This window comes from Megalobrama amblycephala, linkage group LG24 (assembly GCF_018812025.1).
Source record: "Megalobrama amblycephala isolate DHTTF-2021 linkage group LG24, ASM1881202v1, whole genome shotgun sequence".
In the NCBI taxonomy this organism is placed as follows: domain Eukaryota; kingdom Metazoa; phylum Chordata; class Actinopteri; order Cypriniformes; family Xenocyprididae; genus Megalobrama; species Megalobrama amblycephala.
In genome coordinates, this window is record NC_063067.1 from 3620838 (window position 1) to 3645138 (window position 24301).

Below are 24301 nucleotides of genomic sequence, written 5' to 3' on the forward strand. Positions count from 1 at the left end.
TCTTTGTCGCATCTTCCTCTTTATGATGTGCGAAATGTTTTCTATGGGTGAAAGATCTGGACCGCAGGCTGGCCATTTCAGTACCCGGATCCTTCTTCTACGCAGCCATGATGTTGTAATTGATGCAGTATATGGTCTGGCATTGTCATGTTGGAAAATGCAAGGTCTTCCCTGAAAGAGATGACCTCTTATATACCTTTCAGCATTGATGGTGCCTTTCCAGATGTGTAAGCTGCCCATGCCACACGCAACCCCATACCATCAGAGATGCAGGCTTCTGAACTGAGCACTGATAACAACTTGGGTTGTCCTTGTCCTCTTTAGTCCGGATGACATGGCGTCCCAGTTTTCCAAAAAGAACTTCAAATTTTGATTCGTCTGACCACAGAACAGTTTTCCACTTTGCCACAGTCCATTTTAAATGAGCCTTGGCCCAGAGAAAACGCCTGCGCTTCTGGATCATGTTTAGATATGGCTTCTTTTTTGACCTATAGAGTTTTAGCCGGAAACGGCGAATGGCACGGTGGATTGTGTTCACCGACAATGTTTTCTGGAAGTATTCCTGAGCCCATGTTGTGATTTCCATTACAGTAGCATTCCTGTATGTGATGCAGTGCCGTCTAAGGGCCTGAAAATCACGGGCATCCAGTATGGTTTTCCGACCTTGACCCTTACGCACAGAGATTGTTCCAGATTCTCTGAATCTTTGGATGATATTATGCACTGTAGATGATGATAACTTCAAACTCTTTGCAATTTTTCTCTGAGAAACTCCTTTCTGATATTGCTCCATTATCTTTCGCCGCAGCATTGGGGGAATTGGTGATCCTCTGCCCATCTTGACTTCTGAGAGACACTGTCACTCTCAGAGGCTCTTTTTATACCCAATCATGTTGCCAATTGACCTAATAAGTTGCAAATTGGTCCTCCAGCTGTTCCTTATATGTACATTTAACTTTTCCGGCCTCTTATTGCTACCTGTCCCAACTTTTTTGGAATGTGTAGCTCTCATGAAATCCAAAATGAGCCAATATTTGGCATGACATTTCAAAATGTCTCACTTTCAACATTTGATATGTTATCTATATTCTATTGTGAATAAAATATATATTCCTTTTTTATTCACAATTTGTACAGTGTCCCAACTTTTTTGGAATCGGGTTTGTATTTTTTTTTTTTTTTTTTTTTTTGTGAATTGATGCAAATGTAATATAATACAATGTATAGTGTTATAAATGTATATACATAAAAAAAAAAATGAAAATATAAAAAACCTTGCAGGATTTATGATATGTATATTTATGATATGACCGTAACGTGTCATCACCACACCAATGGGACCCCGGACATGACATGCAGGAAAAAAAATAGTAGGCTAAATCGTGAAAAGTTTCGCATTTCGCTGTACATTTTGCGTACCATGGGTGCAGCAGGCGCAATGATATTACGCAGCGTCTCTCACAAATGTCTCCATGGTTGCAAGGCACGCTCCCTGTGCAAACAGGGTGTCACAGGCGGTGCGTAATATCATTGCTCCTGCTGCACTCATGGTACGGCAGCAAAGTTCCTTGATTATAATGCCAGAATGAGAGTATAGTTCCTGGCCATATAGGCCTAGAAAATCACAACTTTTAATTTTTCGTCGGTCTTAGTACACGATATAACTACAGAAGAGTCAAGTTTTAAATAGGAAAAATATTGAAACTCTTTAGTCATTTTTGAGCGAGATGCTAACGGTCTAATCAGATTCAATGAACTATGCTAAGCTATGCTAAAAGTGGTACCGCCAGACCTGGAGATCGGCTGAATGGATTCGAAAACGGTAAAACTCAACTGTTTAACTCTAGGGGAGTTGGAAAATGAGCCTGTTTTCAAAAAAAAGTGGAGTGTTCCTTTAAGCCATTGATTTCAGCAGGCTTTGAATCACGTACGTTCATCAAAACCACTGACTGCTTTATCATGTACACTTTTCTAATACTGGATAGGACCCTCTTAAACACTTGAAGCCTTCATTCTTTCCCGAGAAATTTTGCTCCGCGATGACGTCATTCATGCCACAAATGTACCGTTTCACCTCAATCCAAAGGTGCTCTACTGAACGGAGATCTTGTGACTGTGGAGGTCATTGGAATACAATGAACTCATTGTGGAACTAGTTTGAGATAAAGAATGCTTTGTGACATTTAGCCATCAGAACATTAGTAAAAAGTCTGTGACGTGGATTTGTGTACTTTATGCCATATCTGTCAGTCATGATTCAACAGACTAGGCGATGTTTTTCTCATCTGCACTACCCTTTAAAAGTTTCGCTTTTTTTATTCTGTAAGGATGCATTAGGTTTATCAAAAAAGATTTCTAGTTCATATAAATGCTGTTCTTTCTATTCATAAAATTAAATATATATATACAGTACAGTCCAAAAGTTTGGAACCACTAAGATTTTTAATGTTTTTAAAAGAAGTTTCATCTGCTCACCAAGGCTACATTTATTTAACTAAAAATACAGTAAAAAACAGTAATATTGTGAAATATTATTACAATTTAAAATAACTGTGTACTATTTAAATATATTTTACAAAGTAATTTATTCCTGTGATGCAAAGCTGAATTTTCAGCATCGTTACTCCAGTCTTCAGTGTCACATGATCCTTCAGAAATCATTCTAATATGCTGATTTGCTGCTCAAGAAACATTTATGATTATTTTCAATGTTGAAAACAGTTGTGTACTTTTTTTTCAGGATTCCTTGATGAATAGAAAGTTCAAAAGAACAGCATTTATCTGAAATACAAAGCTTCTGTAGCATTATACACTACCGTTCAAAAGTTTGGGGTCAGTAAGAATTTTTATTTTTATTTTTTTGAAAAGAAATTAAAGAAATGAATACTTTTATTCAGCAAGGATGCATTAAATCAATCAAAAGTAGCAGTAAAGACATTTATAATGTTACCAAAGATTAGATTTCAGATAAACACTGTTCTTTTGAACTTTCTATTCATCAAATAATCCTGAAAAAAATATTGTACACAAATATTTTTTACAATTGTACACATTTAAATGTTTCTTGAGCAGCAGATCAGCATATTAGAATGATTTCTGAAGGATCATGTGACACTGAAGACTGGAGTAATGATGCTGAAAATTCAGCTTTGATCACAGGAATAAATTACTTTGTGAAACATATTCAAATAGAAAATAGTTATTTTAAATTGTAATAATATTTCACAATATTACTGTTTTTACTGTATTTTTAATTAAATAAATGTAGCCTTGGTGAGCAGACGAAACTTCTTTTAAAAACATTAAAAATCTTAGTGGTTCCAAACTTTTGGACTGTACTGTATGTGTATATATATATATATATATATATATATATATATATATATATATATATATATATATATATATATATAATGGTTTCCACAAAATATTAAATTTCCAACATTGATAATGATGTATAAATATGTTTATACATCATTATCATATAGATGTAAAATATGTTTCTTGAGCAGCGAATCAGCATATTAGAATGTGACACTGAAATTCACCTTTGGTCACAGGAATAAATGACATTTTATGTTATATTCAATTATAAATTAGATATTTTAAATTGTAATAATATTTTTACAATATTTGTGTTTTTACTGTATTTTTGAATGGTACTATATGTTCTTATTGTAAAAATTACATTTAAGTCAAGTGACTTTCAGTGCTTTCAACTGTTTATCAGTTTGTGTGTTCCCTGGGAACCGCACAGACACATGGCCTTATTCATAAAACACCAGCTGAAAGAATTTGTGTACACCACACTTGCAACTTGTCTCCCTGAATGCTGAAACTGATTAATGAATGATTTACCCAGAAATTTGTTATGCTCTCGCTGTCATTAAGGCCCACTGCAAAAAATGCATTGTCATGTCATACTAAAATAATACATCAAATCAATTAAGATTGTTTATTTCTTTTTTAAGACTGTTTTTGCTATCTGTTTCACAGGCTCCTTTTAGCTGAACATCTGACCACAGAGATCTGACATTTTATTTGTTTTGTTTAATAAAGAAGAGACGTGACGCAATACAGCATGACCATTATTTCATGGACATTTCACTGATGCTACGGATGATTTTTATCTGATTTAGCCCTATAAATTTTATAATTTGTTTATACAATATAAACAGTTTGGAATATGATTTTTAAAATGTTTTTGATGTCTCACCAAGGCTATTTAATGAAAATACAGTAAAATGTTAATATTGTGAAATATGATTACAAAATAAAAAACTGTTTTGTAATGTAATTTATTCCTGTGATCAAAGCTGAATTTTCAGCATCATTACTCCAGTCTTCAGTGTCACATGATCCTTCAGAAATCATTCTAATATGATGATTTGCTGCTCAAAAAAACATTAAGCTTACCATTAAATTCTCTTTAACTAAACCCCAGACCAACCTGTTATTTCATAAGTTTGTTAAATGTATTATTTATACATAATTTACTTTTGGTCTTTCTCCATCATGTACTTAAAAACAAGACTCAAGACGTTTATGTTGTGAATCAAGGATGCCTGTGCTGGTGCTCTCGGATAGAACAATCACGTGTCATATGATGTTTGCAGATTTTAGCCATTCTAAAATTGATAGCTTTCCGCTCTCACTATCAAGGTCATCAGTGCACTGTTTTCATCACGTCATAAGACATGGGGCTCCAAATTTTTCCACAGTGTATAAATTTCTGGAGCAGCCACAAAGAGAGACACACTAACCGCTTTCTCATTGGCAACATCTTCAGCCAGCAGCCACTGCTCAAAGCACTCAAGGTAAAATGTGATTTTTTTTTCCTTGTTAGCCTATGTTTATATACGGTGAATGTGCTTTCACCACATAGAACTTGTTCCTGGATCAACATTATTCCAATCAGCCAATCAGATTTGAGGCATAGGTTTACAGTTAATGTCAAGTTTAGGCTCACAACCAGGATTCTACATCAGTGTTATTCATCCATCATTTCTGAATTTAGGGATGGGTAAGATTAGGATTAGGGGTATAGGGACTGGGTTAGGACTATGTTTTTGGAGAAGAATGTTGTTCCAGGATCAATGGAAGATGCTGATTACTTAGCAAAATCATAGCAATGTTTTGGCTCATTTCCACCGAGCGGTATGGTTCAGCACAGTACAGTACGGTACACAATGTATGCCGCTTCCATTGTCAGAAGTTGTGAATTATACCCTAATTCCGAACCGTACCACTTTTTTGGGACCCTTGCATTGGGGTACCAAAAGGGTGGAGCTACACTCACTGCAGAACGTTGATTGGTTGACAGAGAATCATCACTTTCATGTGCTACAAGGTGAATGACAACACAATACTTTGAAAGACAATAGGCTTGTTCGACTTCATGCGGCATCGCAAAGATCGGCTGCCGCCTGAAAAAAGCAATGCATTCTGGTTAGAAAATTTGTCTGACTTTGATCGGCGCTGCAGACGCCTTACAGGCTGAACCCCAAATGGCACATTTCAATGCACTTTCGGTCTTGTGGACTGTGGACATTTGTCCATTAAAGGTGCCGTAGAATGGAAAATTGAATTTACCTCGGCATTGTTGAATAACAAGAGTTCAGTACATGGAAATGACATACAGTGAGTCTCAAACATCATTGTTTCCTCCTTCTTATGTAAATTTGATTTGTTTAAAAGACCTCCGAAGAACAGGCGAATCTCAACATAACACCAACTGTGACGTAACAGTCAGGATCATTAATATGTACGCCCCGATATTTGCATATGCCAGCTCATGTTCAAGGCATTAGACAAGGGCAGCCAGTATTAATGTCTGGATCTGTGCACAGCTGAATCATCAGACTAGGTAAGCAAGCAAGAACAATAGCGAAAAATGGCAGATGGAGCAATAATAACTGACATGATCCATGATATCATGATATTTTTAGTGATATTTGTAAATTGTCTTTCTAAATGTTTCGTTAGCATGTTGCTAATGTACTGTTAAATGTGGTTAAAGTTACCATCGTTTCTTACTGTATTCACAGAGAAAAGAGCCATGTCGTTATTTTCATTATTAAACACTTGCAGTCTGTATAATTCATAAACACAACTTCATTCTTTATAAATCTCTCCAACAGTGTGTAATGTTAGCTTTAGCCACGGAGCACTATCAAACTCATTCAGAATCAAATGTAAACATCCAAATAAATACTATACTTACGCGATGACGAACGCGATGATGCATGACGAACACTTTGTAAAGATCCATTTTGAGGGTTATATTAGTTGTGTGAACTTTGTTTATGCTGTTTAAGGCAAGCGCGAGCTCCGGGGGCGGAGAGTGCTAGAATTTAAAGGGGCCGCAGCCTGAATCGGTGCATATTTAATGATGCCCCAAAATAGGCAGTTAAAAAAATGAATTAAAAAAAAATCTATGGGGTATTTTGAGCTGAAACTTCACAGACACATTCAGGGGACACTTTAGACTTATATTACATCTTTTGAAAACGCGTTCTACGGCACCTTTAAGTCCACGAGACCGTAGGGTGTCCCATTAGTCAATTTTAGGTTTCAGAAGGGTGTTCACTAGTGCCCTCGATGCGCACTTTTGCGTGCTGGTGCGAGATCTGCAGCAGACTTTTAGCGGCGTTACGTCACAAAAATGCAGACTCGTTGGAAGACCGCAAGTGTTTAGGGTGCCATTTGGGATTCAGCCTGCAATCACATGTGCTATCAAAGTACCGCAAGAGCAAAACGAGAGTAGCTGTCTAGGTCAGGCACTGCAGTTGCTCAAAATCGGCTGCAAAAGCCTTTTTCTTAGACAAGTTCCTGTATTTAACCAATCTTGATATTGAATATCTGATATTCAAAACACGGGAATTTCATCTGCATCCACTTCTTTGTCAGTCAACACAAAAATCGCGTGGTCTGCCATGAATGATGTTGGTTCAGCACACTACGGAAAGCATGAAGTGTCCAACCTAACAGCCATCTCTGTACTCCGCAAATGGCAGATCTCGCCAGCCGGTGGCAGGCTAGTGTAGTTCATCTCGAACAAGCCTAATAGCTGCGTCCAAAATCGCGTACTGTTGAGTAGGTACTACATTTGAATTTAAATTTACTTCACCACCGTTGAAAAAGTATGTTATATAGAGTACGAATGCGTGTAGTATGAATGAATCCGGACTACATCCGCCATGTTGTTACGGTCACATGACCTACCAGCGTCAGTTACGTCTCTTCATCTCCATTCACAAATCCTCTCATGGGATAGTAAAGTGTCCATCGTATGCGCACTTCAGAATCTCACCGGAAGTGGTAAGTCATCCGGGTAATTTTCACCTACTGTTTTTCGGATACTATGAATTCAGACATACTACTCTGTTCGCATACTATATAGTAGAGAAGTATTCTCCTTTGGACACAGCTAATGTGTATTCATCGGCTGTTTTTCCTTGCAGTCTTCAGTCTTTTGATGACATTGATCGCTACTTTCTGGCATACACCAGGCCTATCAAGTAAGGGTACTGTTGGTGGTGGAAACGCAAGTGTTGTTTCTACATTTAAAGTCTTAAATTAACGTAAATTTTGTGAGAAAATGCGTGTCAGATCCACATCATGTGCGTCATGTCTTAAAGTGACAGCAGCCTAATAAACCAGCTGCAGTCTGTTGTTAAAGGGGCTATATGTAAGATTTTTACTTTAATAAAGCATAAAAATACCCCAATATGTTTGCAGATGTTTGGGAAACATGCTAAGTTCACCTACTTGTTTCTCAGAAAAACAATGCTACAGCCAGATATTCTGCTTTGAAATCTGCTTCAGAACGTTTGTCTTTGTTTTGGTTTGTGTGAAACCGTGTGCTGTCAGTTTATCCAATAGTATATCAACATCACAGTTTGCCAGTTGGCGGAAAACACTGTGTATTGCAGACATGGAAACCAGCAAACAAACTGGGTCAGAGAATCGCAGATTCTACCTGACCTAAAAAGCCTCTGCATCCATCTAAAAATCTCTATGAACGACAGCATATTAAAACACAGATAAAGGAACTCATCAGTTTACAGTGTGTAAGTCTCCTCAGCATTCATTGTCAATTGCGCTCCCTCGTTGCGTGTCCTCAAGCTGGCCATCCGCATCTTTGAAGGAGGGGGCGGGGCAAACAATATTTTGAATTTGGACTGCAGTACCTATTTTGACCACTGGGTGTCATTCCTACATATAGCCCCTTTAATGTTAAAGGTGCCCTAGATTATGTTTTTAAAAGATGTAATATAAGTCTAAGGTGTCCCCTGAATGTGTCTGTGAAGTTTCAGCTCAAAATACCCCATAGATTTTTTTTTATTACTTTTTTTAACTGCCTATTTTGGGGCATCATTATAAACCCGCTGATTTTATGCTGCGGCCTCTTTAAATCCCGTGCTCTCCGCCCACAGAGCTCGTGCTTGCCTTAAACAGTGCCTTAACAAAGTTTACACAGCTAATATAACCCTCAAAATGGATCTTTACAAAGTGTTCGTCATGCATGCGGCATGTATTCGTCGGATTATGTGAGTATTGTATACTGTTATATTGTTTACTTCTGATTTTGAATGAGTTTGATAGTGCTCCGTGGCTAACGGCTAATGCTACACTGTTGGAGAGATTTATAAAGAATGAAGTTGTGTTTATGAATTATTATTTAGATTATTTATTATTGTGTTTATGAATTATAATTAGACTGCAAGTGTTTAAAAATGAAAATAGCGACGGCTCTCTTGTCTCCGTGAATACAGTAATAACCGATGGTAACTTTAACCACATTTAACAGTACATTAGCAACATGCTAATGAAACATTTAGAAAGACAGTTTACAAACATCACTAAAAATATCATGTTATCATGGATCATGTCAGTTATTATTGCTCCATCTGCCATTTTTCGCTATTGTTCTTGCTTGCTTACCTAGTCTGATGATTTGGTTGTGCACATCCAGACGTTAATACTGGCTGCCCTTGTCTAATGCCTTTTATAATGTTGGAAACGTGGGCTGCCATATGCAAATATTGGGGGCGTACATCCCGACTGTTACGTAACAGTCGGTGTTATGTTGAGATTCGCCTGTTCTTCGGAGGTCTTTTAAACAAATGAGATTTATATAAGAAGGAGGAAACAATGGAGTTTGAGACTCACTGTATGTCATTTCCATGTACTGAACTCTTGTTATTTAACTATGCCAAGATAAATTCAATTTTTCATTCGAGGGCACCTTTAATCAAAGAACAAAAGACAAAGAAAAAATCACTCACTGCTCTTGTCTGAATAACTTTTGTAGCCTTAATAAAAATTAATCTATATTTAATTTATAATATATAACTTCATTCAATTTCTGTATATGTTAAGCCCAGAACACACCAAGCTGACGATCGGCCGTCGGGCAGTTTTTGTTCGTCGGCCAACTAAGTTTTCTCAGTGTGTTCCGCACCGTCGGCTGAAGTCGGTCCTCGTCTGCTTTTTTCTGGCCGATTCAACATGTTGAATCCACATCGGAGCCCGTCGGTCAGTCGGGCCATCTGATCATTATGATTGGCTGTTCAGCTACTGCCACCTGCTGGTACGGAAAGGCATTTCTTCTTACGCAGGTGCAAAACTTGGCCGGGTGTCGAGCGTCGGTTTGGTCTGTCAGGGCAACTTTGGACCCAGACGCTGCCGACGTGAGCCAACCCCACAGTCTGCTTTCATTGCCACTAGTTCGTCAGCATCAGCTTGGTGTGTTCTGTGCTTTAGATCAAATATTTACTGTGTTTGTGTTGTTTCTAAATTAATTTGGAGATAAAATTCGAAATGATTACAATATAAAAACATGTTAAAAAATGTTAATGTTTGGTGTGATTAATTGCAGAAAAATATGCTATTAATTAGTTAATTATTTTTAATCGATTGACAGCACTACTGTTGTTATTTCTGCTATTTGAGTAGTTTTATAATTTATTTCTAGTTTTCTGTTCTTTCTTTTTGCTGTTATTTATGTCAACAATTTAATACTTCAGAAAATAAGATTATACTAAAAATAAAGGGTTTGTAAAAGTTACAAAATGGTTCAATCCAGGTAAAAGTAAAAAGTCCTACAACCTTTGTACTATGTGCTGTCTTCCATATGTTTTCCATGTTTAAGTTCAAAGAACTTATGGGTCAATATACACTAATTGTACACATTGTATATTAATTAAGGCAAAAAGATTATGGAAGATAACACAAAGTAGATCAGCCCACACATTACACCATCACAAAACTATAATTGCACACCTGTTAGCAGCTTAATCTATTTAGATCAGTTTTAACAGTTAACAACCTGTTTAAAACTGTTTTTTGATATATGCATTTATTAAAGAGATAAATAATGGCAATAAGCTAGTTATTTTTTTTTTATCGACGAACCGATTCTAATTCTGGAGCGGTTTACTTTTGCTATGGTTATCTCAAATGAATGTGACTAACCTTGTGTAACATCTAATTGGCTGCTGCTGTAAATTCGCACTCTAATTTCTTTATGGTAGTGTTATCTGAAAATACTGTTGATACGCAGATTATGTAATTAGGTATATCAAGTTTTGCGATATACTTGAGATGATCAGATGCGGGGGGCCCACCAAGCGACAACTTTGTGGTTCGAACTTTGTACGGACTATTTCCTTCACGCTCTCCCTGATGGTCGAGCTCGAGCAATTCGAGTTATATAACATTAAGTTGACAAGATAACAGAAGAATACAAAAGACAAGGAAGATAAAGAGTCAAATGGTCCGAACCTGCATCATTGCACGCCTGTTAGCAGCTTGATCTATTGGTGACTATTTAGACTAACTTTTTAAACTTGTCCTATGTAAAATAAATTTTAAAAAAATCCGCGGGAAACTTTAGAGCGGTCTGCTGTTTTTAAAATAAATTCATTATTTTATTTTTAAAAGAGACAATGAGGTCTGGGGTGAGTTTCCTGAAAGCATCGTTAGCCAACTATGGTCGTAAGTCCCATTGAACTCTATTGGTAACGACGGAACTTGCGACCATAGTTCGCTTTGGGAAACGCACCCCAGTATAATACAACGACGCATCAGACGTCATAGATCACATGTTTATACTACTAAAACTAATCAAGTATCAAAGCGAATCAGAGCTTAAATGCGAAATGTGTTGAAGTTTCGGTCTGAACATCGTTAGGTACCACAATGTAGAGCATCTACAGTACATAGATACTAATTTGTAATGTTTTCTTTAGGTTTACTGATGAAATTTGGAAAACAAATTAAGACACACTGTGATTTCTCGGTAAGTACAAGCTTGTTCCCTTCATTTGCAACTTTGCATGTCCTTTGCAGTAGTATATTGTGCAGTATAAAACAATACAACTTTTGTGTGCATAGCAAATGGGTTCATATTACAGTAGTCAACATTTGAAGTGATTAACTTTTTTGATCCACTTCAAATGTTACAAATCCAAAAGTGTTTGGGCACTTGAGATGCTCTTAAAATGATGTATATATCAATACAAGTTGTGTTCAAAACTTATAGTGCCCTAAAAGTGGAATGAAATTTATGAAACATGTTTGTAGTTAATGTGATGAACTATCTGTGTGAAACTTCGGTAAAGTTGGTTTTATATTCGCACACTCGGACATCCGTATTCAATAGCCTTGTTAATCACACTACATTGGACATTCAGTGGACATTCACAAGTAAATATGTCATTAAAACAATACTTGACTATTTTGATCGACTGTGAAAAATGTTGTAAGTTGACAATCGTTGGTATCATCAATATCATGTCGCTGCTTAAAATTCGCAAACATTAATTTATTGCACATTTATTGGAAAGTCTGAATTTATCAGAAGTCCGAATGTGCGAATATAAAACCAACTTTACCGAAGTCTGTGAGAACCTGAGGACTTCATATGTCCACTAAACACCAGGATGACCAGTCATTGATAGTTTTGAGAAAAGCTCCTACAGCATTTGAACGAAGACAGAAATTTGCTTTGTTGCAGTGATATTCATACATTATACATGGTCACACAGTTGAAGAGTACTCATTCATGTGTGGAAAATCTCTCTTGTGACAGTAAGCATGGCGTCAGTGTTGTCACAGCTGATGGGTGAGTGGATGGATGTTCAGGGACTCCTGATATTTCTGTGCGTGCTGCTGTTTGTGAAACACCTGCGAGATGTTCAGTCCAAGAACATGCCACCAGGACCCTTCCCTTTTCCTCTGCTTGGAAACGTAATGAATATAGGCTTTAGTGATCCAATGGAGGTTTTTCCGAAGGTATGTATTTATTTTGTTTAGATGCATATGTTTATTAAATGAATTGTGTACATTACAAGTTGATATCTTGATCAGATTGCTGAGAGGTATGGAGATGTAAGCACATTTTATCTCGGGAACAAGCCATGCATTCTGCTCACTGGATACGAGACTTTCAAAGAGGCGTTTGTGGAACAGGCGGACATCTTTACAGACCGGCCGTACTTCCCTGTGAACGACAAGATCTGTAAAGGGAAAGGTAAAAGTGTACACATCATTACACTTTGAAATGCTCAAAAAAAATTAAATCTGTTATCAATCATAAATTGCTCACCAATTCTTTTTGTCGAATGTATGGAATCATCTTGTAATTCTGCTTTTACTCAAGGCATTATATGGACTATCAGACACAACTAATTTGTTTATTTTTGCTATATCAGAAAAATGGTGTGAATAAAATTGAAATTTTCCAGTGTTGTATGAAATATCAACATTCTGCTGTCATTTTCAATCAGTGTACCAGAACTGTTGTATAATTGCTAAAATTACCTTTTGCATTGGCTACAATAGCGAGCTTTGTGGTTGAAAACGTGGAACTGTTCATACATTCTGTAGATTTTTACAGTTATCCTGAATTTTCCTGTCTCTCTTGAAACAAAGAAGTTCATTCATTTAGTACTATGAAAACATATGGTTTCAGAATTCAAAACTCCCATGGGAGTTCACTCTTGTGTTACGCAGCATGTTTGAGCTTCCACAAGAATCAGTGAGTTTCATTCTCGTGTTACGCAGCACGTTTGAGCTTCAAGAACCAGTGAGGTTCATTCTCGTGTTACGCAGCACGTTTGAGCTTCAGCAAGAACCAATGAGGTTCATTCTCATGTTACGCAGCACGTTTGAGCTTCAGCAAGAACCAATGAGGTTCATTCTCGTGTTACGCAGCACATTTGAGCTTCCTCAAGAGCCAATGAGGTTCATTCTCGTGTTACGCAGCACGTTTGAGCTTCAGCAAGAACCAATGAGGTTCATTCTCGTGTTACGCAGCACGTTTGAGCTTCAGCAAGAACCAATGAGGTTCATTCTCGTGGTACGCAGCATGTTTGAGCTTCAAGAACCAATGAGGTTCATTCTCGTGTTACGCAGCACGTTTGAGCTTCAGCAAGAACCAGTGAGGTTCATTCTCGTGTTACGCAGCACGTTTGAGCTTCAGCAAGAACCAATGAGGTTCATTCTCGTGTTACGCAGCACGTTTGAGCTTCAGCAAGAACCAATGAGGTTCATTCTCGTGGTACACAGCATGTTTGAGCTTCAAGAACCAATGAGGTTTATTCTCGTGTTCCGCAGCACGTTTGAGCTTCAGCAAGAACCAGTGAGGTTCATTCTCGTGTTACGCAGCACGTTTGAGCTTCAGTAAGAACCAATGAGGTTCATTCTCGTGTTACGCAGCACGTTTGAGCTTCAGTAAGAACCAATGAGGTTCATTCTCGTGTTACGCAGCACGTTTGAGCTTCAAGAACCAATGAGGTTCATTCTCATGTTACGCAGCACGTTTGAGCTTCAAGAACCAGTGAGGTTCATTCTCGTGTTACGCAGCACGTTTGAGCTTCAGCAAGAACCAATGAGGTTCATTCTTGTTACGCAGCACATTTGAGCTTCAGCAAGAACCAATGAGGTTCATTCTCGTGTTACGCAGCACGTTTGAGCTTCAGCAAGAACCAATGAGGTTCATTCTCGTGTTACGCAGCACGTTTGAGCTTCCGCAAGAGCCAACGAGGTTCATTCTCGTGTTACGCAGCACGTTTGAGCTTCAGCAAGAACCAATGAGGTTCATTCTCGTGTTACGCAGCACGTTTGAGCTTCAGCAAGAACCAATGAGGTTCATTCTCGTGTACGCAGCATGTTTGACTTCAAGCAGAGGTTCATTCTCGTGGTACGCAGCATGTTTGAGCTTCAAGAACCAATGAGGTTCATTCTCGTGTTACGCAGCATGTTTTAGCTTCAAGAACCAATGAGGTTTATTCTCGTGTTCCACAGCACGTTTGAGCTTCAGCAAGAACCAGTGAGGTTCATTCTCGTGTTACGCAGCACGTTTGAGCTTCAGCAAGAACCAATGAGGTTCATTCTCGTGTTACGCAGCACGTTTGAGCTTCAGCAAGAACCAATGAGGTTCATTCTCGTGTTACGCAGCATGTTTGAGCTTCAAGAACCAATGAGGTTCATTCGCAGCACGTTTGAGCTTCAGTAAGAACCAATGAGGTTCATTCTCGTGTTACGCAGCATGTTTGAGCTTCAAGAACCAATGAGGTTCATTCTCGTGTTACGCAGCACGTTTGAGCTTCAAGAACCAGTGAGGTTCATTCTCGTGTTACGCAGCACGTTTGAGCTTCAAGAACCAGTGAGGTTCATTCTCGTGTTACGCAGCACGTTTGAGCTTCAGTAAGAACCAATGAGGTTCATTCTCGTGTTACGCAGCACATTTGAGCTTTGAGCCAATTCATTCTCGTGTTAGAACATTTGAGCTTCAGTGAACCAATGGTTCATTCGCAGCACGTTTGAGCTTCAGTAAGAACCAATGAGGTTCATTCTCGTGTTACGCAGCACGTTTGAGCTTCAAGAACCAGTGAGGTTCATTCTTGTGTTCCGCAGCACGTTTGAGCTTCAGCAAGAACCAACGAGGTTCATTCTCGTGTTACGCAGCCAGTTTGAGCTTCAAGAACCAGTGAGGTTCATTCTCGTGTTATGCAGCACATTTGAGCTTCAAGAACCAATGAGGTTTATTCTCGTGTTCCGCAGCATGTTTGAGCTTCAGCAAGAACCAATGAGGTTCATTCGCAGCACGTTTGAGCTTCAAGAACCAGTGAGGTTCATTCTCGTGTTACACAGCACGTTTGAGCTTCAATAACCAATTAGGTTCATTCTCATGTTACGCAGCACATTTGAGCTTCCAGAAGAGGTTTGTTCACACACGTCAAGCAGGTTTGTTTGAGCTTGTGTTTATGTTTGCTGATCGATGTTTATATGTGAATATAAACCTAAATTCGATCTGCTGACATATAGCAATTGAGTCTCTTCAGAAAATTTGGACTAAACCACTTGATTCAATTGGATTAGTTTTATGATCTCTTTGTGAACTTTTTGAAGTGTCAAAATGGTAGTTGCATAGCTGTCAATGGAAGGAAATCACTCAGATTTCATAAAAAAGATCTTCAATTGTGTTTCAAAGATGAACGGAAGTCTAATGGTTTTTGAACGACATGAGGGTGAGTAAATAAAACAGCATTTTCATTTTTGGATGAACTAATCGTTGAAGGAACCAAATTTATTAGCACAATTAGACCTTAAAAGTTTGTGTGGCTGATTTCAGCACAGATTGTTTTGTTACTGTAAGAGTGTAACAGTTTTGGAAAGTATAGATATTGAAGGATCGGGCAACGCAAATATTGGAAACAACAGCAAATTCGCAGGCTCTGAGTATTACCTGTTACCGATTTCACTTGCAAAAAGGGTGTTTACATAGCCTCAAGGGAATACACTTTAGTCATTTTGCTCTTTTTATCTCTTTAAATGTAGGTCTGATCTTCTCCGGTGGGCACATGTGGCGTCATCAGAGGCGTTTTGCTCTGGCAACACTGAAGTATTTTGGTGTGGGCAAGAAAACTCTAGAAAACTCCATCCTGCAGGAGTGCCACTTCGTCTGTAGTGCTTTTCAAACCAAGCAAGGTCCGTGAGCACCATTTCTGCATTAATTAATACATCTGAACAGGCTACAAGTACATACTGCTCTCTACAGTCAAAGAGCACGGTTTGCAGCCGTAACCATTCTTTCTCTCTTTTGCTTTCCAAGGTTTGCCATTCAACCCTCATCACATCTTGACCTATGCGGTGGGCAATATAATATGCAGCCTGGTTTTTGGCTACAAGTTTGAGTACGACAACCAACATTTTCATGAGCTGTTGCAATATTCAGATGACACCTTCAAGCTGCCCATCAACGTCTGGGGCCGGGTACGAGACCAAATTTACCTTTTTCATAGACTGTGAAGTTTCCAAGTGCTCCTATTATGCTATTTTAAAAGCTCCTGATTTTGTTTTGGAGTCTCCCAGAATAGACATGATTTCAAAAACACTTTATTTTTCTCATAATAAACATTGCAGCATTACTTTTTTCTCACAGTTCTGAATCAGTTCGATAAAGGAGTCTCTCTAAGCCCCGCCTTTCCGAGAGCTTGCTCTGCTCTGATTGGTTGAGATGGCTCAGTGTGTTGTGATTGGTCGACCGCTTACAGCGCATGTTGGAAAATTATAAAAGGACATTTATAACATATAATATTTTGTAAAAGTGGATGCAAAAGTTGTAGTTTCCATTTACCACTAAAAGTTTACCCAGCTATGATGAATGTCTAAATTGTAATTTGTAAAGACCAGGAACATGATGATCAATTTTTTATTTTGTTGACTTTACTAAGGGAGATCAATGATACTGAAATCTTTTTTCTGGTCAGTTATTTCAGTACATGCACTAAAATGTGAAATTTACTTGAATAAATAAGTTTCTTTATGGCAAAGGTTTATGAAATACTGATGACCAGATGTATTTGTCCCTCAACAGTTGTACAACACATTTCCCGCTGTGATGTCCTTGCTGCCAGGAAAGCACCAGACTGCGTTTGCCAACCTTTCCAAGCTTAAGCTCTTTTTTCAGGAGGAAATCAGGAAGCACAAAGAGGACCGAAACCCATCCAGCCCTAGAGACTACATTGACTGTTATCTGGATGAAATTGAGAAGGTAACTGGTTTTAGGAAATCTTCATTTCTGATTTTCATTTTAAGGGTTTTCTTGAGTTTTTGTACACTTGTAATTCGTGTATATCAAATGAAATCAAGTGAAACAAGCAAAACGCATCCCATATTTTTACTTTCCATTAACTTTTTTGTCTCTGTGTTTAACCCCTCTTTCTGTCCATGGTCGAATCATCTTCCCATCATTCCCAGTGTAAAGACAGCGAGGCAGAGTTCACCGAGGAGAACCTGATCCACTGTGTGTTGGATCTGTTTGGAGCAGGAACAGAAAGCACTGCTAAATCACTCAGCTGGGCTTTACTCTACATGGCCAAGTATCCAGATGTGCAAGGTGGGCCGCTCCGCTCCTGTGACCTACTTGTTAGGCAAATGTGTCCACATGTGTACTTATACTCTGCATGTTGACTTTCCATAGAGAAAGTCCAGTCTGAGATCGATCAGGTGATTGGACAGACACGCCAGCCGTTGATGGAAGACAGGACGCATCTGCCGTACACCTACGCTGTGATGCATGAGGTTCAGAGGTTCGCAAATGTTCTTGCCTTTATTCCACCGAGAGTTGCCAGCAAAGACACCACAGTAGCAGGATGCCTCATTCCAAAGGTGAGTCAAAAAATACTGTTGGTGGCATGCTTTCTCAATGATTATTTTCACTAGCTGCTGCATTACAACACTGTACAGGATTTAAACCAGCACAAATTCACGGATTATGGAAGAATGGAGAATGAGTTTTTCTTTTGAGTTAACCCTTAAAACTGAAAATGATACATATCTCTTTTTTTTGCCAGCTGCATAAATTTTGGCAGAAGTGTGTATATTTATTGGAATTTTAATATTTTACCATCATTTCCTTTAACAAATCTATTTTACACTAGATACACAAAATGGCTACACTCTGGACCTTAAAGGGTTAGTTCACCCAAAAATGAAAATTCTGTCATTTATTACTCACCCTCATGTCATTCCACACCCGTAAGACTTTCGTTCAGCTTCTGAACACAAATTAAGATATTTTTGATGAAATCCGAGAGGTATATTACTCATCCATAGACAGCAAAATAATCAACACTTTCAAGGTCCAGAAAGATTTTTTAATAAAGTTGTTATTTTTGTTTTGTTTTTGTGCATAAAAGGTATTCTCTTCACTTCATAACATTGTTAAAGGTGCCCTAGAATCAAAAATTGAATTTACCTTGGCATAGTTGAATAACAAGAGTTCAGTACATGGAAATGACATACAGTGAGTCTCAAACTCCATTGTTTCCTCCTTCTTATGTAAATCTCATTTGTTTAAAAGACCTCCGAAAAACAGGCGAATCTCAACATAACACTGACTGTTACGTAACAGTCGGGATCATTAATATGTACACCCCAATATTTGCATATGCCAGCCCATGTTCAAGGCATTAGACAAGGGCAGCCAGTAATGTCTAGATGTGCACAGCTGAATCATCAGACTAGGTAAGCAAGCAAGAACAATAGCGAAAAATGGCAGATGGAGCAATAATAACTGACATGATCCATGATAACGATATTTTTCGTGATATTTGTAAATTGTCTTTCTAAATGTTTCGTTAACATGTTGCTAATGTACTGTTAAATGTGGTTAAAGTTACCATCGTTTCTTACTGTATTCACGGAGACAAGAGCCGTCGCTATTTTCAATTTTAAACACTTGCAGTCTGTATAATTCATAAACACAACTTCATTCTTTATAAATCTCTCCAGCAGTGTGTAATGTTAGCTTTAGCCATGGAGCACTATCAAACTCATTCAGAATCAAATGTAAACATCCAAATAAATATTATACTCACATGATCTGGTGCATGCATGTAGTATGCATGACGAACATCTTGTAAAGATCCATTTGAGGGTTATATTAGCTGTGTGAACTTTGTTTATGCACTGTATTATAGTCGAGAGCTCGGGGTAGGGAACGCGCGATTTATAGGGGCCGCAGCCTGAATCGGTGCATAGTTAATGATGCCTCAAAATAGGCAGTTAAAAAAATTAATTAAAAAAATCTATGGAGTATTTTGAGCTGAAACTTCACAGACACATTCAGGGGACACCTTAGACTTATATTACATCTTGTAAAAACTGGTTCTAGGGTACCTTTAAACCACTACAGTCACATCGACTGTTTTAACGATGCCTTTAGTACCCTATATATACCCTATTTCAATACCTTGAAAGTGCTGATTATATTGCTGTCTATTGACGAGTCATATATCTCTCGGATTTCATCAAAAATATCTTAATTTGTGTTCTGAAGATGAACGAAGGTCTTACAGGTTTGAAATGACATGAGGGTGAGTAATTAATGACAGAAATTTTATTTTTGGGTGAACTAATCCTTAAAGGACAGCAATGTCCCCATTGAAATCTATTTATTATAGAGGTAAGTGGATAATTTATGCAGCTATAAAGTGAGTGTGTTTGCATGGGTGTCAGAGTGTGGTTTTGAGATCTCAACTTCAAATTTGGAACAAAACTTTAGATTTATGGCTCTTGACATAAACATGTTTTTGAAAGCATACATTTTATATAAAAATTGTTCATAAAACATTTTAGTAAACTACAACCTCTATAACATGTTTTTTTTTTCCCACTTGAACTTTAACAATAATCGGCCAAGGGTCTTCTTTAAAATGAGACCAAACTTAAGTCTGTGCTCTTTTTTTTGATACAGACATTTTTGTCCTCTAAAGACTTCAGAGTAACTTTTTAAAATTGACACAAAAGGATTAATTTTAGTTACATTTGGTTAGTGTAGCCATAACTTGATCATATTTCAGTAAACACTGTTTAATGTTTGTAATATTTTGTCATGTGACAGGGTGTGATGGTGCTGCCAATGCTGAAGCCAATCCTAGAGGATAAGAATGAGTACAGCACTCCATATGAATTTAATCCTGCACACTTTCTGGATGAAAATGGCAAATTTTTGAAGAGAGAAAAATTCATCCCCTTTTCATTAGGTATAGGTCATAAAGAATATGTAATATATAAACTATAACTTTATATATGTATATATAGATCGATATATAGATGTGTGTGTGTGTGTGTGTGTGTGCATGCATATATATATATATATATATATATATATATATATATATGTGTGTGTCATTTATTCCTGTGATCAAAGCTGAATTTTCAGCATCATTACTCCAGTCTTCAGTGTCACATGATCCTTCAGAAATCATTCTAATATGATGATTTACTGCTCGAAACATTTCTGATTATTATCAATGTTGAAAACAGTTGAGCTGCTGCATATTTTTGTGGAAACCGTTATACATTTTTCTGTGATTTCATTTTTTTTTAAGTGTATATAAATTAATATACACTAAAATGAGATTTTTATAAAGTTTACCTCCGTGTTACTGATCCTGACCATAATTTGCAGGTAAACGGATGTGTCCAGGTGAGCAGCTCGCTCGTATGGAGCTCTTCCTCTTCTTTATCTCGCTGATGCAGCGTTTTACCTTCCTGCCACCTGAGGGACAAACGCTGAGTCTCAAAAGGACAGTTGCCATCGCTTCTGCTCCTGAACCTTTCCATATTCGTGCTGTGCCTCGAAAATGTGACATGACTGCAACCTAAAATAAAAGAATCAGCTTATTAAACCACACTGATGACATGACTTTCTCTGGTAACATGAAACACACATAGTTATGAAATGGTGTTTTTATTTTAATTCCATACACCTCAAATAAATTTTTCCTGGTAATTTACTCACCAGGTAAATTACCAGAACTTGGTAAATTATCAGAACTTTTTTTGAAAGTGAACTAATCCTTTTAATATACTAAAAATTAGGATAATCTTAAAGGGTTAGTTCACAAAAAAAATTATTTAATTTAATGACAGAATTTTCACTCAATTGTGCTATATATAGATACCATGAATATGAACTAAAATGTGCTTTTAACATACTATCTCTGTATTAAAAAAAATATTTAGTTACCACTTGAACCTATCTTTGTATGGCCCTACACAGTTCTATAAATATGCAAATTAGAATATGCAAATTGGTTCCTTCATAATTGTAATAAGCAGGACAAGGACAGTTATTACAAAATAAACTCAGAGTAATACAAGAACCTGTTTGGGGTTTAATATGGGGTCATTTTGCCAGGTTGGTTGGTGGTACCTGACACACTGATAGTTTTCCATTTTGACAAAATAAAAGGCATCAGTACACACTAAAGAAAGATGAATATGGGGAAAAAATGATGGGACCCCTTTAAGTAACATTGCATGTTTGATACTGCAGAAATAAACCATACACTCACATTTTCTTTTTAATATTTTATTTTTTTCATAATTCTAATCAAGTTTTCAGCTCCATTCAATTTCTGCTTCATTATTCTTCTAAACAGAAGAACCTGAGGACTGAAACATCACAGTCCAACATAATCACAGCTTTCTGTCAGTTAGTGGCAAAGGCAGCTGATCACAAACCGGTGTGCAGCACACGCCCTTCCACTTATTGACCGGGAATGAGACTGACACTTCATTTCCACATGTTCTCCTGCATTCATCCTGGATGACCGTCTTGACCCCATGATCATGGCATGACGTCAGGTTGCTGCAAGGGTTGTGCTGACAAACCGGCTTGAAGCAGCCGCACACCTGCCGTCCACACGCTCCACTGCACTTACAGTCATCCTGGAGGACCACAGCCTTACGACCACAGCAGGACACACAGCTGCAATCAGCCTTACGACCACAGCGTGTCTCACAGCTGCATGGGTTCTTGTGAACGGGAGCGCAGCACTTCACTTTGATGCAGTCGTCTGACTGTAGTTTAACAACTTGGAAACGTCCAACTCCATAACAGTTGTTGATGGACGACTTTTCACAAGACATAGTGTGAGCTGAAACCATAGAAATGATAGATTGATGAATAGCAAGAAAACACACAATGGTTATCTTTTAAAATTTAAATAAAAGAGATGAGTTGAATACTTACATGTGTTCAGTCTTGAGTTATTGTACTCTGAGTAACTCTTCTCTCGCTCTGATGTTTCTCTCCTGAGCTGCCCGGTATATATTCACGTCTTCATCTCCACCCCATCCACAGCTCAGAGATGAAGAGTGTGAAGAATTTCTCCGTCTCATGCCTGGGAGGGAGAGTTTAGTGTTTATGATGAGTCTCACTTATTTAATTTTATGTACAGCATTAGTGCAATCTTGACAGTGTTACATTAGAGAGTGTGTCATTTTTTGATCACCATGGGAATGGATGTTTACTCAAAAGTAATGAGTTAAAAGCAGTTTAATGAATAACAAGCATGTGTGGAATCTCCATGTGATGCAGTAGTAAATAAAGCTACAAACTAATGAGCAATTATTCTCAAATTATTATGTTTTCATACCGTATGCACTATGTAGAAAAGATTTGAGTTGGTTAAAGGGATAATTCACCCAAAAATGAAAATTATCCTCAAGTCATCCTATAGGTATATAACTTTCTTCTTTCAATCAAGCACAATCGGAGATGTATTAAAGGTGCAATATGTAAGAATTTTGCAGTAAAATATCCAAAAACCACTAGGCCAGTGTTACATATTTTGTTCACTTGAGTATACAATATCCCAAATGTTTGCAACTATTTGTAAATCGTGGGAAAATTGCAATTTTATCCAAGGCTCCGGGACGTGTGAGGAGTCGCCTGTCAATTGCGTCATACCCGCGTTACCCTCGGTTTCCGCTTTTATTTTGTAGAAACCATGGAAACACCAAAGACGCTTTAAAGGTCCCGTTTTTCGTGTTTTTTTGAAGCTTTGATTGTGTTTATAGTGTGCAATATAACATGTGTTCATGTTTCGCGTGTAAAAAAAAAACAGTATTTTTCACATAATTTACTTATCTGTATACCGCTGTTTCCACTGTCATAAAAACGGGCTGATGACTTCCTTGTTCTATGAAGTCCCTCCTTCAGAAATACGTAACGAGTTCTGATTGTGCCAGCGGTTCCTGTGTTGTGATTCGACAGCAGCTTAGCGAACCTTGCCCGGAAAGGTCACGCCTCTTACCATAACGTGGAGATGCACGCGCTCAGTGTTATTGTAAACATGTCTTTAATTTTACCCTATCAATTTGAGCCGGAATCAGACCCGGTGATTGGACTGCGGGATGAAAATAACAGCGTTTCGACGACATGGCGACAAACACACTCTACAAACGCAACTCTTGTGTATTCCTGTGGGTGGAGGTTAGTCAAAAAACTGTTTTAGTGACGTCATTAAAGAAGGAAGTAGAGGGATGTAGTCCAAACTGGCCGTTCGATGTAGGCGACTTCTGTTAAATAAAATATCTCGCTTGGCATTGAACTTTGAGCTTTAAAATTTTACAGATTTTATTTATACTCTAACAACAACATTACACACTAACTAAAGTTTGAAACATGGGATCACGAAGAACGGGACATTTAATATTTACATATTTTAATAGACAAGGGAACAACTGTTTTGATATATTTATAGACAGAAAACTATTGTGTGCAACAAGTGTCTCACAGCAGCCGTCGAGTGAACGCTCAGAGTAACGTTATAACATTTTCAGCACAATCAAATGTATCTAATATGATAAACAGAGCTGCGTTACCTCATACTCATGACCGGAATAGCGGAAGCGGCGCCGGCGACTGTGTCATAATAAAAGTCCCGCTGCTTGTGAGGCGTGTGTTGATCAATCGTTCCAGCTCCTCGTTTAGCTCCACAACACTCGCTCCTGCTCTGCTTCATACTACAGTAACGTTAATAATCACATCCATGAACATGATTTCTTCCCGAGTTCTATCCCAATTCTTTTCCACCAGCAGTTGAGGTGAAGACCACATGTCCCAAGTTTCCGGGCTCAAACTTAGCATCATCAAGCTACGCCTTTGTTTTGAATAGGCTTTTAGCGACCTCTAGTGGACAGAAAATCTTAAATAGTGTACCTTTTAAATAATATCCTGACTCTTCTGAGCTTTATAATGGGAGTGAATGGGGCTCAAGATTTTGAAGCCCAAAAATAATGCATCCATCCATCATAAAAGATACCCACATGACTCCAGGCTGTTAATAATGCCTTCTGAAGCGAAGCAACGTGTTTTTGTAAGAAAAATATCAATATTAAAAACTTTATAAACTATAATCACTGGCTTCCGGCAACAGATGTACGTGAGTCAAGTTCCGCCGGAACAGTGACCTCTGACCCGACATATGAC

The 24301-nt window shown here is 37.9% G+C and overlaps 1 protein-coding gene across 3 annotated transcripts; it reads left to right on the forward strand.

Annotated features, from left to right (window-relative positions):
• The first annotated feature begins 4735 nt into the window (after nt 1-4735).
• Nucleotides 4736-20713, forward strand: LOC125260574 (cytochrome P450 2J4). 3 transcript variants are annotated; one of them, XM_048179003.1, is made up of 11 exons: nt 4736-4817; nt 11256-11305; nt 12098-12300; nt 12376-12538; nt 15850-15999; nt 16124-16284; nt 16889-17065; nt 17272-17410; nt 17495-17682; nt 19919-20060; nt 20489-20713. In XM_048179003.1, the coding sequence occupies exons 3-11, from the start codon at nt 12103-12105 to the stop codon at nt 20683-20685; spliced, it is 1515 nt and encodes a 504-aa protein (XP_048034960.1). In that variant the 5' UTR covers nt 4736-4817; nt 11256-11305; nt 12098-12102; the 3' UTR covers nt 20686-20713. The 3 variants fall into 3 exon arrangements, with proteins under 3 accessions (XP_048034960.1, XP_048034959.1, XP_048034961.1); XM_048179002.1 differs by lacking the exon at nt 4736-4817 and adding an exon at nt 10616-10826; XM_048179004.1 differs by lacking the exons at nt 4736-4817; nt 19919-20060 and having other exon boundaries at nt 11104-11305.
• Nucleotides 20714-24301: the final 3588 nt, after the last annotated feature.

Excerpts from the sequence above, each read along its gene's own strand:
- LOC125260574 (XM_048179003.1), top strand. The coding sequence starts at position 12,103 with ATGGCGTCAGTGTTGTCACAGCTGATGGGTGAGTGGATGGATGTTCAG. Across the intron at positions 12,539-15,849 it reads CAAGATCTGTAAAGGGAAAG|GTCTGATCTTCTCCGGTGGG; the intron begins GTAAAAGTGTAC and ends CTTTAAATGTAG. Across the intron at positions 17,411-17,494 it reads CAAGTATCCAGATGTGCAAG|AGAAAGTCCAGTCTGAGATC; the intron begins GTGGGCCGCTCC and ends GACTTTCCATAG.